Raw genomic sequence first — 16,072 nt, forward strand, 5'->3', positions numbered from 1 at the left:
GTATAGATCTACATGAGAAATATTGCACACTTGTTCTGTAGGTTCTACACCCAGTTTGTCATGTTCGGGCTCTTCAACTCTGGACAGCCGTATACCTCCCTGCCTCTTCGCCATGTGCGCCCATTGACGACGGGATGGAACTTTACCTTTCCCCGGCATCTCAAGGACCAGATTTCAATTCTAGATCACTGGACAGGTAAAATTTTGTTCAGCTGAATTATAATATTTCTTCTTCAGGGTCCACAGGGAGAGAATGGGGTGTAGGTGGGACTTGGAGGACCGGACACCAACAGCAAAGCTTTTAAATCCCAGGGTGCTTCGGTCCTTCCCCCGATACTCCGCCTACAGCCTGAGGGCAACTCCGTTTCTTTGGTGTCCTGCAGGAGCTGGATCACCGTTTTAACAGAGGGCTGCTTTTAAGCAGCCCAAGCTTATTTTTATGATTTTATTTTCATTTATCTACTGTGAGCAGCAGCACGAGACAGTCCTTGGGACGTCTGCACTGCTGCTCCATCACCCCTCCGCGGTGCCGTTACACCAGCCCTCGGCTAGGTACTCTCGGCAGGGCTCTGAGGGGGACCTAGCTAGCGAGGCTCCCCGCACCCCAGACTGCAGCCAGGACTCAAGGAGCAGGTAAGGTGGATTCCCGCTCTGCGTGTATGCGCAGTCTTACCTCTGGTCTTAGGAGACACTGATGTGGACACCGGTTCGTCCGGGACTCCACTAGACCACCAGGGCATTACAAGCACTGGCGTAGGGCATGTGTAAGGCCAGGGGACCCGGTGGTTAAAGTCAACATTGGGGAGAAGGCACTCTCCCTGCGGCCCCTTCCCCAGCTATGGGCGCCATTCCACTGCGGTCTTGCTGCTCCCTAACTAAATGTATAGAGGGTTCATTGTACCTCACATTTCCATATATTTGTGAGAGCTATCACATACAATATATCGCTGTTGCTCACTACACTGTGGCATATTACACATTCAACTGGGTTGCTCACTGCACTGTACCAGATTGTGTGTTACATTATTCTTGCAGCTACGTCTGGCAGAGACCAGACTGACAAGCAGCCTGCTGTTCCCACTCTCAGCAGGCTTAACTTCAGTTGACCTCATTCAGGATGGTCTTTGTGCATAGTGTTATACTGCCCGGGCCCATCAGCCCCGGTGTCCTCTCCTCAGGACCACCCTGGGCTACTTTTTCACAGGTGCTGCCAAAATTTGCAGACCATCTAACGGTCCCTGTGGTAGCTCCCCCTATGGGATGGCCACAGCATTTACAAATCCTTTCCCTCCCCCATGGGTAGACATACTTTCTACCTTCGTGCAGAATCTGGCAGATACCTGTACAGGAGAGACCCTTATCTAGAAAACCTACTAAGCGTGCTGCGTTATCTTCCCAGTCCACCCAGCTATTGGATTCTAATTTATCATCTGGGGAGGCAGAAGATGCAGACCTCTCTCACTCCGACTCCCCTTCGGGAGACGAGGAACCCCCCTCTAAATTGAATATACCTGCACTTGTAAGAGCTGTAAAATCTATTCTTCAAATAGAAGAGACAACCTGCTCCTAAGGCAAAACAGCCATCCTTTAAATGACAAAAGTAAATTTTACCAGAATTTCCTCACTCTTTCAGCTGCCAAAAGGAGCGTACACACTAGACGATATGCTTCCTGAGCGATATCGTCTAGTGCAGGGGTCTTCAAACTTGGCCCTCCAGCTGCTGTGGAACTACACATCCCAGCATGCACTGCCACCTTTTTGATATAACAGCATGCTAAAACTATGCAGTGCATGCTGGGATGTGTAGTTCCACAGCATCTGGAGGGCCAAGTTTGAAGACCCCTGGTCTAGTGTGTCCCCGGCAGGCTGTGCTCAATGTCGTTCATGACATTGAGCACACCCGCTGAACGATATCATTAACGATATCGTTCAGCGCAGGGCTCTCTCCCCCATTCCGTAACATGCAGCAACCTGATGACATCGTCAGGTTGGCCTGCATGTTAACCCGATGAACGATAATGACGAACGACCCGCGGGAACGCACGTCGTCGTTATCGTTCATCTTTTTTGTGTTAAAAATGGACGATAAAGTGGATGACTGAACGTTAACGATATCGTTATCGTTCAGTCGTCCACTTTAAGCGCCCAGTGTGTACGCACCTTAAGCGTTTAAGTTCCTTTTACCCTCTTCCCGCTACTGATTGCACTAAATGGGAACTTCCCCAGTGGATTCCCATGTGACAGCTCTGGTCAAAAATGCTACTTTACCTATCCATACTGCAACCTCCTTGAAGGAGACTACGGATAGAAGGATGGAAGCTTGTCTAAACTCTATATACTCCCTAACAGGAGCTATTACTCGTCTTGCTAGGGCTAAGGCCATTGAGAGTTGGGCAGAGACCCTAGAAGAGACATTTCCTTCTAATGCTTCGAGGGAACAGCTGTCCTAGATATCTCACATCAGAGATGCAGCCTCCTATTTGAGTGAAGCAGCTATGGATACGGCTCTCCTAGTCTCCAAGGCATCTGCCACTTCTGTAGCAGCCCATCGTATTGTTTGGCTCCACTCATGGAAGGCAGATCCTCTAAAAAGGCTTTGGAGTCTCTGCCTTATTCAGGGGATATCCTGTTTGGCCCAGAATTGGACAAAATGTTGACTATTTTGGCAGCTTCCAAGACGGCGTTCCTGCCCTCTGCATATAATGAGAAGCCTCGGACGTTGTCCTTTCGTCCTCAAGGAAAAGCTAAAGGGTTAGTCCTTTTCAAGTATCAACTAAGGCTTCCAAGCCTAGGACCAAACAGACCTGGGCTACTAGACGTCCACCTACCAAATCTGAGGACAAGCCTTCAGCCTGACGGGGCAAGCCTCTCCCAGGGTGGGAAGCCGACTTCTTCAATTCGCCCAGTTCTTGCCTCAGACCACATCAGACGCCTGGGTAAGAGAATTGGTCTCCCACGGATATGCCCTATTCTTCCTGAGGCAACCACCCCCCAGCAGTTCTTTTGCGCAGGCCCTCCATTTGACCCACAAAAGGCCTTGCTGCTCCGGAAGCCCATTCTGTCCTTACTGCTCTCAACAGTAATAACTGCTGCCCCCTCCGCACAGCAATGGAAGGGCTATTATTCTACCCTTTTCTTAGTTGAGAAGCCCAATGGGTCTCATCGATCTATCAATCTCAAGTCTCTGAACAAATTTATCAGGATGCCCAGGTTTCGTATGGAAACTCTCCTCTCTATTATCCTGGCTATGGAGCCTGGGGACTTTATGGTGTCGCTGGACATTCAGACCGCTTACCTACATGTACCTATAGCGCTTTCTCATCAACAATATCTCCGGTTTGCTATAGTACAACATCATTACCAATTTCAGGCTCTGCCTTTTGGCCTTTCAACGGCTCCTCTGGTCTTTACCAAGATCATGGCAGTTATGATGGTGGCCTATGTTCATCATCAAGGGATCAGGCTGATCCCATATTTAGACGATCTCTTGCTGTTGGCCAACTCCCCAGACATTCTTCACCGCCATCTACAGATAACCATTGCCTTTCTACAAATGCACGGTTGGCTGATCAACTGGAAAAATTCTTACTTGACACCTTCTCAAAGAATGGTACATCTGGGAGCCCTCCTAGACTCTCATGTTCAGAGAATCTTCCTAACGTCAGAAAAAATATTGGTATTACAGCACCTGGTGCGCAGACTACTACACAGTCGCCGAGTGTCCATTTACTCTGCAATGCAGACCCTGGGATCCATGGTGTCCACCTTTTGACATGGTGGAGTTCACTCAGTTTCACTCCAGGTCCCTACAACACCTGATCATCTCCAGGTGGAACGGGCTGCCTCATCTGCTCAGATACCAGACGGAGTCTCTCCCCGGAGGTTCGCCTGTCCCGAGCCTGGTGGCTACAGACGTCCCACTTGAACAAGGGACGCCCCTTTTGGATCCCGGACTGGGTACTTCTAATCATGGACGCAAGCCTCCGTGGGTGGGGTGCGGTGACCGGCCATCACTCCTTCCAGGGTCGCTGGAGTCCAGCCAAGGCGGTTTTACCAATCAACGTCCTACAACTCCGAGCCATCTATAGAGCTCTCAATCTGGCTCAGGATATTCTCAGAGCAGACCAATACAAGTACAGTCCGAGAACGCCACGGCAGTGGCCTACCTTAATCACCAAGGAGGCACTCGAAGTCTAGCAGCAATGGCAGAAGTGTCCCACATTCTCACATGGACCGAGCGCCATCTCCCAGCCTTCTCCGCAGTGATCATCTCAGGAATTCTCAATTGGGAAGCGGATTTCCTCAGCCTTCACGCCGTGCATGCAGGAGAGTGGTCTCTACATCCAGAAGAAGTCTTTCAGCTTCTAGTGGAAAAATGGGGTCTGCCAGCTGTGGATCTCAAGGCTTCAGGACACAACCACAAACTTCCTGTGTATGGAGCCAGGACAATGGACCCCAACGCGGCCTTTGTGGACGCATTATCTGTGAGGTGGACCTTCCAGTTGGCGTACCTCTTCCCTACATTATCCTTTCTTCCTCAAGTTCTTCGGAAATTCAAACAGGAAGGGGGCACAGTCCTGTTGGTAGCTCCTGCTTGGCCCAGACACAATTGGTACTTCGACCTTCAAAGTCTCTCTATAGACGTTCCTCTTCAACTTCCTCTATGAGCAGACCTTTTGTCTCAGGGTCCTTGTCTACATCCGGACCTGGCCCGTCTGTCTTTAATGGCTTGCTCTTGAGACATCCCTCCTAAGGGATTTTCTAGCTCTGTGGTCCAGACCATGATCAGAGCTCGTAAACCAGCTTCTGCCATGATTTATCACCGGGTATGGCATACATATTTCCAGTGTTGTACCCCTAGAAACTATGACCCTCAAGTTTTTAAGGTTTCTAGAATACTTGCTTTTCTTCAGGCTGGAATGGATCTTGGACTCCACCTAGCATATCTAAAGTGCACGTCTCTGCTCTTTCCATCTGGTTCCAGCTCATATTTGCTCCTCTACTGGATATTCACACCTTCCTGCAGGGAGTTCTATGTATACAACCTCCTTTTGTCCTTCCTGTGGCTCCGTGGGATTTGTCAGTGGTTCTCCATGCACTTCAGGAACCTCAATTCGAACCCTTGGAACTGGATGTCAAGTGGCTCATTGCGAAGACTTTTTCTTCTGGCTATAGCATCTGCCTGTAGGGTATCAGATTTAGGGGTGCTTTCATGTCTCTTCCCCTTTTTAATCTTTCATCAGGACAGGGCTGTTTTTAGAACCTGCCCAGGCTTCCTTCCCAAAGTGGTCTCTCGTTTCACATTAATGAGGAAATTGTGGTTCCGGCCTTTCAGTCACCAGACCTCTCGGTAGGTGAGGCCTCTTTGGATGTGGTCTGTGCTCTAAAGATCTACGTGGACCGCACTAGTTCCATCAGGAAATCAGACTCCCTCTTCATCTTATATGGATTCCATAAGAAGGGATGGCCAGCTAACAAACAGACTCTGGCCAGATGGATTTGCAAGACTATCTCACAGGCTTACGCGCAGACTGGCCTTCCTGTGCCAGCTTCAGTATCTGCTCATTCTACTCGCTGTGTGGGTTGCTCGTGGGCAGCCCAGCGTGGCACGTCTGCCGAACAACTATGCAAGGCGGCTACATGGTCTTCTATCCACACCTTTCTTAGGTTATATGCCTTTGATACATTTGCCTCTCAGGATGCTTCCTTCGGGTGCATGGTTCTCCTCTCTGCTGAGGAGCGTCCCTGCCCTTGAGCAACTGCTTTGGGACATCCCATTGTCTCCCCTGTGAGCCCTATGGACCCTGAAGAAGAAAAGGAGAGTTATGGTAAAACTTACCTTTTGTTAACTTTTTCTTCGAAGTCCATAGGGTCCACCCGCCCTGACGCACCTGGCTTCTATGGGTTTCTTCTCTTGGTCACTTGTTTCCTAGAGGGCAGTATTCAATTAGACGCGATAAGTCCATTTCTGCGGAAATGTATCGCGAGGTACGTCATTTCGCCGTGCGAAAAGTTTCCTCCGTATTCAATTCCAATGGCTTTTCGCCGGTGCGGAAACTCAATGCAACGGGACATGCGAAAAAGATTCGCCTATGAATAGGTGTCGAAAAAAGTGCAGAATTGTGGTTTTGGGGTGCAAAGCTGCGGGAACCTCCCTTTACCCTTGGGACAGTCCCCCAAAGGTAAACTGTGTCATAGTTTAAAGGCTTTAGATTACACAAAAAAGTATTTACGTTTTGGGGGCGAAAAAGTTCAAAGTTGGGGGACTAACTTAAAAACTCCCCAAATATGCCCCAGGAATTAATAAGTTTGCAGGTGCTTGCGGCAGGTGGACTTTTGGACTTTTAACGATTTTTAAATGTACTCTTTAGCAACTTAAAAATATGCTAGCACCCATTTTCAGGTACCCCAAATTTGCTGGGACTACTTATTTTGAGCAAACAAACCTGGTGAAGAATAGCATTTACCACTTCTGCAAAGATGCAAAATACTGTAGCAGCTATTGAGATAATTTAAGTACCCCAAATGCCTTCAGCAGGGCTATTTGGGGGTATCTTTTGGGGGGTGTCAGGCTGATTTCCCCAAATCTGACAGTACTTTTCGCATGTTACAGTTTTGTCGGCTCCCGTTTTCGCCGATTTTGAATTGAATACGGCGAAAAGCGAGCACGCGCGCGATACTTATTCGCATTGAAAACTCGCATGCGAAAAGTATGGGACTTTTCGCATGTAATTGAATATGCCCCTCTGTGTGAGCGTGTGATTCTTCAATGTACCAGTCTTCCTTCTCTCCTGTCCTGCTCCTGCCTTGGGCTTGTTAACAAAACAGAGTTGCCCTCAGGCTGTGGACGGGGTATAGGGGGAAGGACCGGAGCGATCTGTTGGTGTCCGGTCCTCCAAGTCCCACCTACACCACATTGTCTCCCTGTGGACCCTATGGACTTCGACAAAAGAGAGTTAACAAGGGTATGTTTTACAATAACTCTCCTTTTTACAACTTTTTCTTCCGAGTTCCAGTATTTTATAGTACAAGGGCCATGGACAGTTTAAATTGCATGCATTGTTATCAGCATGTCATGTCACTGTAATTATTGACTTTATAAGCAAAATTTGTAAAATGTATCCTTAATAATTATTTTTTGCTCTTTTTACATTTTTTTAAATTAATTAATTAATATCCATGTGTTGTTTTTTTTGTTGTTATTTTGTGTTTTTTTTTTTTTTTTATATGTAAGGTTACCTAAAACACGCTCAATGGATAATCTGGTGACTGCGTGTGACAGTGGTGGTTTGCTGACTCGCACTTCAAGTGACCCTAACTTAAACAATCATCAAGTTAGCCTGGACTCCTGCGGCAGTAATGCCGATGCCAGTGAGGCAGAAAGCCAGCCTCGCCCGCAGCATACCTCAGATGTCAGAGACGAGGAGGAAGAGGCCGGTGATCCTCTCCATAGGGTCAGCCAAGATGAGGAAGGAAATACGCAAGATGTCCCAGAAAGTCAGAATAATAATGAACTGGATGAAAGTGGTACTTCTCCGGTTGCCGAAGCAGAATTTACCGACACAAAATGTGACAACATTAAACGTGTACTGGAAAACAGTACTGACGTAGATGAGCAAAATATTATTACTATATCGATTGCTGATAACGCTCAACACAAAAGTCCTCTCTTGTCAAATCTACCCTGTCCAGACTTGGAGACTGATGTGTCTGCCAACAACACGTCTTGCAAGGAACTTACCAAATCTGGTAAGACAGCAAAGGAAGTATGTAGGACTGACCGAAAAGCATTGGCTCACATCCCAAGGAGTGAGATTTCTTTTCTGGCAGCGAACTGGGACAGTTTACAAGGAATGATGAAATCTGTTCCTATAGGTGAGATTGGTCTTCGCCGTCCTATGTCATATGAGTACTCGACAAGAAGTCTCCACAGCAGGCATGGGAGACATACTGCTGGCTCCTATATTTCCAGAGATGCTGCAAAGATTTCCTACAACTTTCCTGCCTCATTGCACTGTTCTGGACCCTCAGTGAGAAGCTGTAGGGGGTCAGTGACCTGTCACAACAGGCTATTTCACACGGGTCGTTTTTTTCCTTTGGCTTGTCCATCACCTGCGCCTCTCATGTACCAAGACGATGACGGTTTGCCTATTCCAAATGATGTTGTGCAACAACGGCTGAGGCAGATGGAAGCTAGCTACAAGCAAGAGGTTGACTTACTGCGCAGGCAGGTGTGGGAATTGCAGTTACAGCTGGAGCTTCGTCAGTATTGTGCACCACCGCCTGAGCCCGAGGCCGACTATGAAGATGACTTTGTAAGTTCTTTTACTAACTATATTGTTAAATGTAATTTCTGTACTGGAATAGCCAGGCCTTCACTATAAAACCAATTTAGTAGCCAGACTTGAATATGGGGGTTTCAGCTACTGTATCACTTAGGGTTTTGTTTTTTTATTGTTTTTTACAACGTCACCTGGTTTGATAAATTAGCGTAATGGACAATTTTTTACTGTACTGAAACAATACATTACATTTACAAGAGCAAGTGCTAATGTCCTGAAGATACTTCATAATTAGGGATGTGCAGGCTCGGATAGGTTCGAGTTTGCACGTTGAGTTCAGATTTTTCCCTCCAAAAAAACGGAACTCAGAAAGAGGCAAAACGTCATCTTGCATGGAGTTCCGTTTTTTTGGAGGGAAAAATCCGAACTCAACGTGCAAACTCGAACCTATCCGAGCCTGCACATCCCTATTCATAATGCCCTTTTTATGTTGACTAGGGACGTGTTTTAGGTTTAATTACATTAACCAATCCTCTTTAGCCTGTCGGAATATCTGCTATAGTTATTATGTATAGTTAATGGAACGTCCATTTAAATGTGGAGTAAAACCACTTGCTGTAATTTGAATGCTGACAACATACACTGCAGTATTGCTGCGTACGTGTTGGCAAAACACGTGATGCCTGATGTAGATCATATCAAAATTGTAAAGGTCTTTAATTAGGCATGTTGCTAAATTTGATATTATAGTTCCTATGTCTGCGGTCATCTTCCCACAACACCAATAGGCCACAAGGATGGCATACTGGACAGTGATCTTGCCTGTCTCACGACCTCAGTAATAGGATTACAAAATTTGTGGCCACCCTAAGGGGTAAATTTACTACAGTGAGAGTTTTTAGAAGAGACTTTTAGAAGTGATGTTGCCCATAGTAACCAATCAGATTCTAGCTATTTTCTTCTAGAAGGGGCTAGTTAAATGTTAAGTAGAATCTGATTGGTTGCTATGGGCAACATCTCCACTTCTAAAACTCACTTCTAAAAACTCTCACTTTAGTATATTTGTTTTTGTGACGCTGTAGAAATCCGTTGTGTCTACCTTCCACATCATTTCTTTTATTCCATTTATCCAGTCTGGTGCGTTTGGTATGGTTTTTTCTTAATCTTTTTTTGATTGGGCCCATATTTTTCCCATTCCTCCAGTTTATATCGTATGTGCGGAATCAATATAACGTAATACAGTGCGCTACTACGTAGCAGCCGGTACGGGATTGTCAATCCCTAGAGAATATAAATAATATCAATGAACCAGCCCTAATCCAATATCAAAAAATTGGTATATTTGGGAAACGAATGTGTCAATGAAATAATATTTTATTGTACCTTTATAAAATAATAAGAACTTGAAAATGTATAAAATTCATTTAAAATCAAACATCCTGTAGGTATTGAATGTCTCCTGTGTAGTAGATGGTATTAGGACTTGCTCCCAAACTGACTGAATATCTGGACACAGTATAGTTACCAATTGGTGGATTGAAGTAAAACAGTCCTCTTAGTATGTCCTGTGTAAATCCTGGGGCTGTAAGATAGTCCACTGTGGTTACTGGTCCGAAGTCTATAATGGAAGCTTGTTTGAATGTCCAGAAAAATCCATGGAGAGTCCAAAACGTCCTCGGTTACTTGTCAGCCTCACAGGTGTTTGTGGTGAAGCCTGCTTAACGCGTTTTGCTCGATCAATAACATCCAGCTTCTTCTGATAAAATACAATAAAATACTATTTCATTGACACATTCGTTTCCCAGATATACCAGTTTTTTTATATTGGATTAGCGCTGGTTCATTGATATTATTATTTATATCGTATGTGTCCCATGGTCCCTTTTTTTTTTTTTTTTTTTCGCTTTATCAGAAATCCCTGGTAATGATTTATACAATAGTTTATGGATGTTTTTTGTGCATATCTGTAGAGACCACTAATATAATTCAATTACTTTGCAAGTTACATTTCTATACCATTCTCTTTCTGTGTAACAACCACTAATAGACCTGTGTAAAAGAGTCCGATGGCAGCGATATGGATGACCTATACTCTGATAAAAGTGAGGACCGACTGTCAGAGGCCAGTTGGGAGCCAGTGGATAAGAAGGATACTGAGGTAATTAGGCTCTATATCTTTAAGCCTCCAATAGCCACTCTGCAGCCTTAAAAAAAACTAAATACAAGTTGACTTTTCTAAAAAAAAAAAAAAAAAAGCGATTTGCAAGAAAATGTTTTTATTTGTGGGTGCATATATCTATATCATATAACACATATAATTATAGAATGTAAATATATTGGAGAATTGGCTCCATCCCTTGTAGAGTCCTCTCCAACCTACGAGGAATAGTCCAAGTCAGATTCTTCCACTACCTTACTCTTAAATCTGACCCTCCACGGGGTAAATTAAAGGCCAAACTATGATACTTTCAGAAATAGCCAGTGAGGATTTTTCTGTTATTCTCCCTAAATACTCACCAGACCCTGTACTGACTTAAAGCAAGGGCAATGCACCAATATCCATTCATTTAGAGGCATGGAGACTGTACGTGATCTCCATCCAAACATGCTCTATATGGATCAGTCACTGAGTGTTCAGCGAAAGAGCTGGAGGGACAGTTACCTTCACCTGCCACTTTAGAGCTCAAATGAACTGTGTGAATAGATTACGCCATGGTTCTAGCCCAGGCTGGTTTTGCCAGATCAGTGGATGTTCCTGTGGGCATAGAGTCGGCCTCACAGGTTGTGCGATATGCATAAATGCTTGGTTGTGCAAATTTGAATTACAGATCTAAAAAGTCGCCCACCCAGTCATGGACCTGGAACGTCTCTCTTTGTTTTTAAACATGAAAGGTGCAAAAAGGGAATTAAAGATGAAAACCGCATACTCTGTAGACATAGTGACTGTACAACCCAGAACAAACTCGGCAAGCAGGCTCTGTAAAACACACACCCAGACCCCTAAGCAGTCCCACTCCGGCTAAAGAGATATTTCCCTGCAACTGGCGTAACACAGATGTGGAATGACCACTGCTCTCCTCACCCATCCAGTGACTGGTCCCTGCCTAGTGTGGGGCCCCCACCTGACCCTGCCTTCCAGATTGGCCCCCGGGATCTTTTGTAAGCCTAACCCCCTCCTAATAAAAACAGATCCTATAAACAGTAATGTTTTTGGCAAGCAGTTAAAAGACGACTTAACCTAGCGTTGCTAAGAACGTTAATACATACATATATCTGTTCAATGGGGATGCAGTTATTTGCGGCCGCCGGTCTCAATACTGACATGTGAATCCCGACAAGGGACATAAGATAGGCATTCGAAATACTGACGTCCATCCTAATCCTGAGGCCGAAGGACGCCAGCCAGAACGAGGGTGCCCTTACTGATAGCCGTGCATGCGGGATGGGGGGGCGCGTTAGGTAATGGGGAGGTTAGGGATAGGCACCACTCTGGGAGGCTTCGGGTGCGGTAAGGGGGGGGGGGGGTTGGGGTTAGACACTAGGTGGGGGCGGGGGAGGTTAGGGGGAGTTAGGGTTAGGCACCACTAAGGGATGGTTAAGGTGGGGGGGGGGGGGCGGGGGGGAGAGGTGTAGGGATAGGGTACTTAGCTGCCCTGTCTGGATCTTCTCTCTTCGGGCTGCCGGCTTCAGGACGTCATACCCATTCCATTTAATGTGTGACAGCACCGCTAATTGTGTTTTATTAAAAAATGGGTTTAATACTACTATTACCCAGTCTGGCCTATAGGTAATTAACTAATTACATCTTACAAAAACATAAGCTGATTGATTTTAAAATGCATGGAGCGTTGGAAACCTTGGCAATTATTACATGTGAAACGTGTCCAGTGTTGTGTGTGTAACTATTTAATTAAACCTCTAGACCGTAACCTAACAATGTTATTTTTACAAAGGTGACAAGATGGGTGCCCGACCACATGGCTTCACATTGTTTCAACTGTGACTCTGAATTCTGGTTGGCTAAACGGAGACATCACTGCAGGTAAATAATGCTGGTGTTTGTTTATTTCTAATAGAATTGAAACTTTCAGTTTTTCTGAGTGATATTATTGTAATGAGTGGACAGGGCGCATTGTCAGGGGTGGTTTTTGATGTGCACAGCTACCCATGGCCATATCTACTCCCCAAGAGGACTTGATTGTTAATATAACTCGTTTTGCTCCTGCATGTTGCACTTTAGCAGAGAAAATCAATTCCAGAAGCAGTGTAAAGAGTCGTCCTGTTCCCCAACCATCATATCTAACATACTGCAAGCCTTATATGAAGATAAACTGAGCTTTATTTTATTAGATAAAGGGAAACATCTTCTTGGACAAGGAGCTGGAGGTCCCACGTTGATGGGTAGCTTACACTTTAGTACAGTACTCCACTAAAGATTTTCTCGCTTCTCTCCACGTTGAGGCGCTCTTCTACGTTGCAGAAACTTTGCCCTATATTTCGATGGTGTGCTGGATGGTCCATTATGCGCAAAGCAGCAAACTCCATAACAACTGCACTTTGGGTCTGATTCAGAGATTTACGCTAATGTTACTGTGCTGTTACTGCAATGCCACACAAGACGCATGAGCAGATCACCGATTCTCGTTCAACTACGTAACCAACAGCATTAAGTCCATCTTGGAATGGTGCCATTTGTAGAGATCTGGCTTTGCCGCAGCGGTTTCCCATTTACTGTATACTTAAAATAAAAAAAATTAAAAACTGCACACTACAGTTATATCATGGTAAACATTGTGCAGTGGAATGCACACCACATAACTCCTTCTATTTAGCACAGTTGTACTCCTGTTACAGTACGTGTTTGGGTGGTATTCCCATGTTCTAACCCTTTTTTTTTTTTTTTTTTTTCCCCTTCTAGGAACTGCGGAAATGTTTTTTGTGCCAGCTGCTGTCATTTGAAGCTCCCTATTCCTGACCAACAGCTCTACGACCCCGTCTTGGTTTGCAATACATGCTATGACAACATCCAAGTTACACGAGCCAGGGAGCTTATGTCCCAGCAGCTGAAGAAGCCCCTAGCGGCAGCATCAAGCTGAGTGCTAGCAAAAAAAAAAAAAAAGTCTGGCTTTAAGCTTCTCCTTTAGTTCCTCACAGCCAAGATGAAGTTTTGATGGGATGGCGTAACTGCTAATATGTAAGCATGCCGGTGAACAAATACTTCGGAAGTAAGAATCACACCGGCTTACCTTAGCATTATATTTGTGCACCAAGGCAGGTTTGGTACCCGCACACAAGTGTAGGATTTGTCATGGACTGCTAGGGTTCTCTCTACCAGTTAGAAGATGTTGGGTTCCCGCGTTCTCTAGCTGCGGTTGTTGAGGGTTTATTAGGAATGTGGTCAGACAATTCAGTCTCCCGACAAGAGCCTAGAGAAGAAAGGTGTCAAGGCATCAAGCTGCATTTCCCTTGTTCAAGTTTTTTTTTTTTTTTTTTCTCTTTTGTAAACAAAGATCTAATTGTGTATATTTTGTTGTATTGTATCTCCTGATTGGGACATGATCCCTGCTGCCTTCTATCTCGTGTTCCTGGAGTAATCTGAAAATGTGGTCAAAATGTTCTTGGATTTTTTTTTTTCTTTTTCCAGACTGTGGCACCATTTGATATGCAGGGTTTACATGTAAATACTAGGGTAATAGAGTGCTACAAAACTGTGAATATTGACCCTTTTCTTGCCGTAGGAGTATGCTGCAATATGCGGCTGGCGCCTTTTGTGGCAAAGGGTTTAAGTATAAAAGTTCCTCCACTTGTTTGTCTTGAGCTTTAGGGCTTTAACTCTCCCCCCTCTCCCCCCATTCTACTTTGATATCTTCTCATTTATGTGTCTGTAAATGTCCATTATTATTATTTTTTTGTCTTACTTATATTTGTCTCTTTTGTTAATACTATTTTCGAATCCTTTAAACTTGATTCCTGATTGGTAAAAAAAAAAAAAAAAAAAAAAAAGGTGTCCCTTGGAGATGTAAGTCTTGGCTGTTCTTCTGTTTCCATTTGAGGGGCTTCATATTAAATGCTGCTATTTCGATTTTTGTGCACTTAACCAATGTAACTTAGACAAGGGACAAAATGTTAATACCAAAAGGTTTTGTGATGCCAGATTAATCTTCTTTGTTCTACTATTGAGCTGTAAAGTGCCACTTTGTTACACGAATCAGCCATTACGTGTCATGTGTTGCTTCGGATTTTTTGTAAATACATGATTTTTGCGAGTTTCTTTTTTCAGCAATCTTAAGAAGCCATCACCACTTTGCAATCAGGTGATTGGCTCTGCATAAGGAGCGGGACCCTGCATAAGGAGCGGGACCCCTCTCCACTTGGGAAAAAATCACGATAAAGATGTCGTAGATTGCTGGTAGTGGAATCATGTTAACATAGTCTCGCTATATAAAGACCCTATACGGTCTTTTGGAGGTGACGCCACATGGAAGTCACTTGGTTAATTATTTCTATGCAGCAGCTACTTTACCCATCAGCTTTTCAACGTTGGTACATTATGGTTCCCTGTAATAGAAAATTTGTTAGACAATATCTTCTCACCTGAATTGCATGGCTGCTTCCTGGGAACAGAGAGATCAATGCTGGTATTGTTATCTATTGAGAGAGGTATGCCGTTCATACATTAAGGTAGGTGGAATTATCTCTGCCTGCATTAAAGAATGGTTATCACAGTAACACTCCTCATATTCAAATAGAGGATCAGATTTTCTGTGCAATCTAGGAATTGTGACCGAGCCATAAGCTTGTGGCGCTCTAGCACTTCTGGTGCCGCAATGAGTGAGCCCCCTGCAGGTCACTTGTTGTACTTTACAAACACTGGACCAGTTCTCACACGCAGATAGGAATTCAAGCAAACCCGTTTCCTGTACACAAGTGAGTCAGCCATTTTGTGGGCTTAACAAATGTTCTTTAGAGCGCAGACGATCAATAGAATAAGGACCGGCGGCATCACTTTAATAGTCCCTTGTCAGCGGCTACAGTTTATAAGTATCAGTTCAGCCCATAAAATGGCTGCTGCCAGTGTGTCAACATGAAGGAAACCTTATGCATCACTGATAATTCTAGGCCTACTTGTTAAACATACCTTACATTAGATCTGTACGCTAGACGTCCAATCACATCCTTGCATTTTCATTTACATAAGGAATTCTAGGGATGAAGGAAACAATTCTGTTGTAGCTGCCTCTTTTCGATAGCACATGCCATGTTCCTTTCCCAGGAGGACATTTTATTGTGATGTGGAAATGTTCATGGAGAAATATACCATAACTGTGTGTTCTGTGGAAAAAAAAAAAAAAAAATAGCATTATGTATGATATCCCTTGTTCCCCAAAGCAGAGCATTTGGGAAGGGACTTGCACCTGTAGGGTTGCACCATGGATCAGACGGTCTCAAATGATGGTGCAAGCAAATAAAATGTCAAGACAGAATACATCTCTGTAAAATATTATGTGTACAACAAAAAATGTGCTGTGAAGGTGATACACTTCAAAATAAAATTATTATACCTGTGATGTCCTGTCATTCTACTTACAGATTTTATTTAGAATGTGTTTGGTGTAAAAACATATAAATGAACCATTAAACAATCTGTGGTATTGAGTATCTGCATTTTCCATAATGATTGATTTTTGTTGATTTGATTTATAGTGTAAGTAAACTGAAAAAAAAAGTTAATGACTTATGGAGCATACACACGGTCAGATTTGTCAGATCTGTCAGATGAACCATTTTTA

At 44.4% G+C, this 16,072-nt stretch overlaps 1 protein-coding gene across 3 annotated transcripts in view; it reads left to right on the top strand.

Annotated features, from left to right (window-relative positions):
* MTMR4 (myotubularin related protein 4) overlaps positions 1-15,850 on the top strand; it is a 90,946-nt gene extending 75,096 nt beyond the window's left edge. For all 3 annotated transcript variants that reach the window (XM_088455299.1, XM_088455290.1, XM_088455280.1), the window contains 5 exons: positions 42-196; positions 7,235-8,315; positions 10,330-10,440; positions 12,236-12,324; positions 13,201-15,850. In XM_088455299.1, coding sequence (XP_088311425.1) covers positions 42-196; positions 7,235-8,315; positions 10,330-10,440; positions 12,236-12,324; positions 13,201-13,378 — 1,614 coding nt within the window. In that variant the 3' untranslated portion in view covers positions 13,379-15,850. The remainder of the gene's footprint in view (positions 1-41; positions 197-7,234; positions 8,316-10,329; positions 10,441-12,235; positions 12,325-13,200) is intronic.
* The last annotated feature ends 222 nt before the right edge of the window (positions 15,851-16,072 follow it).

This window comes from Taudactylus pleione, unplaced genomic scaffold (genome assembly GCF_031769625.1).
Source record: "Taudactylus pleione unplaced genomic scaffold, aTauple2 ptg000040l, whole genome shotgun sequence".
Taxonomy (NCBI): Eukaryota; Metazoa; Chordata; class Amphibia; order Anura; family Myobatrachidae; genus Taudactylus; species Taudactylus pleione.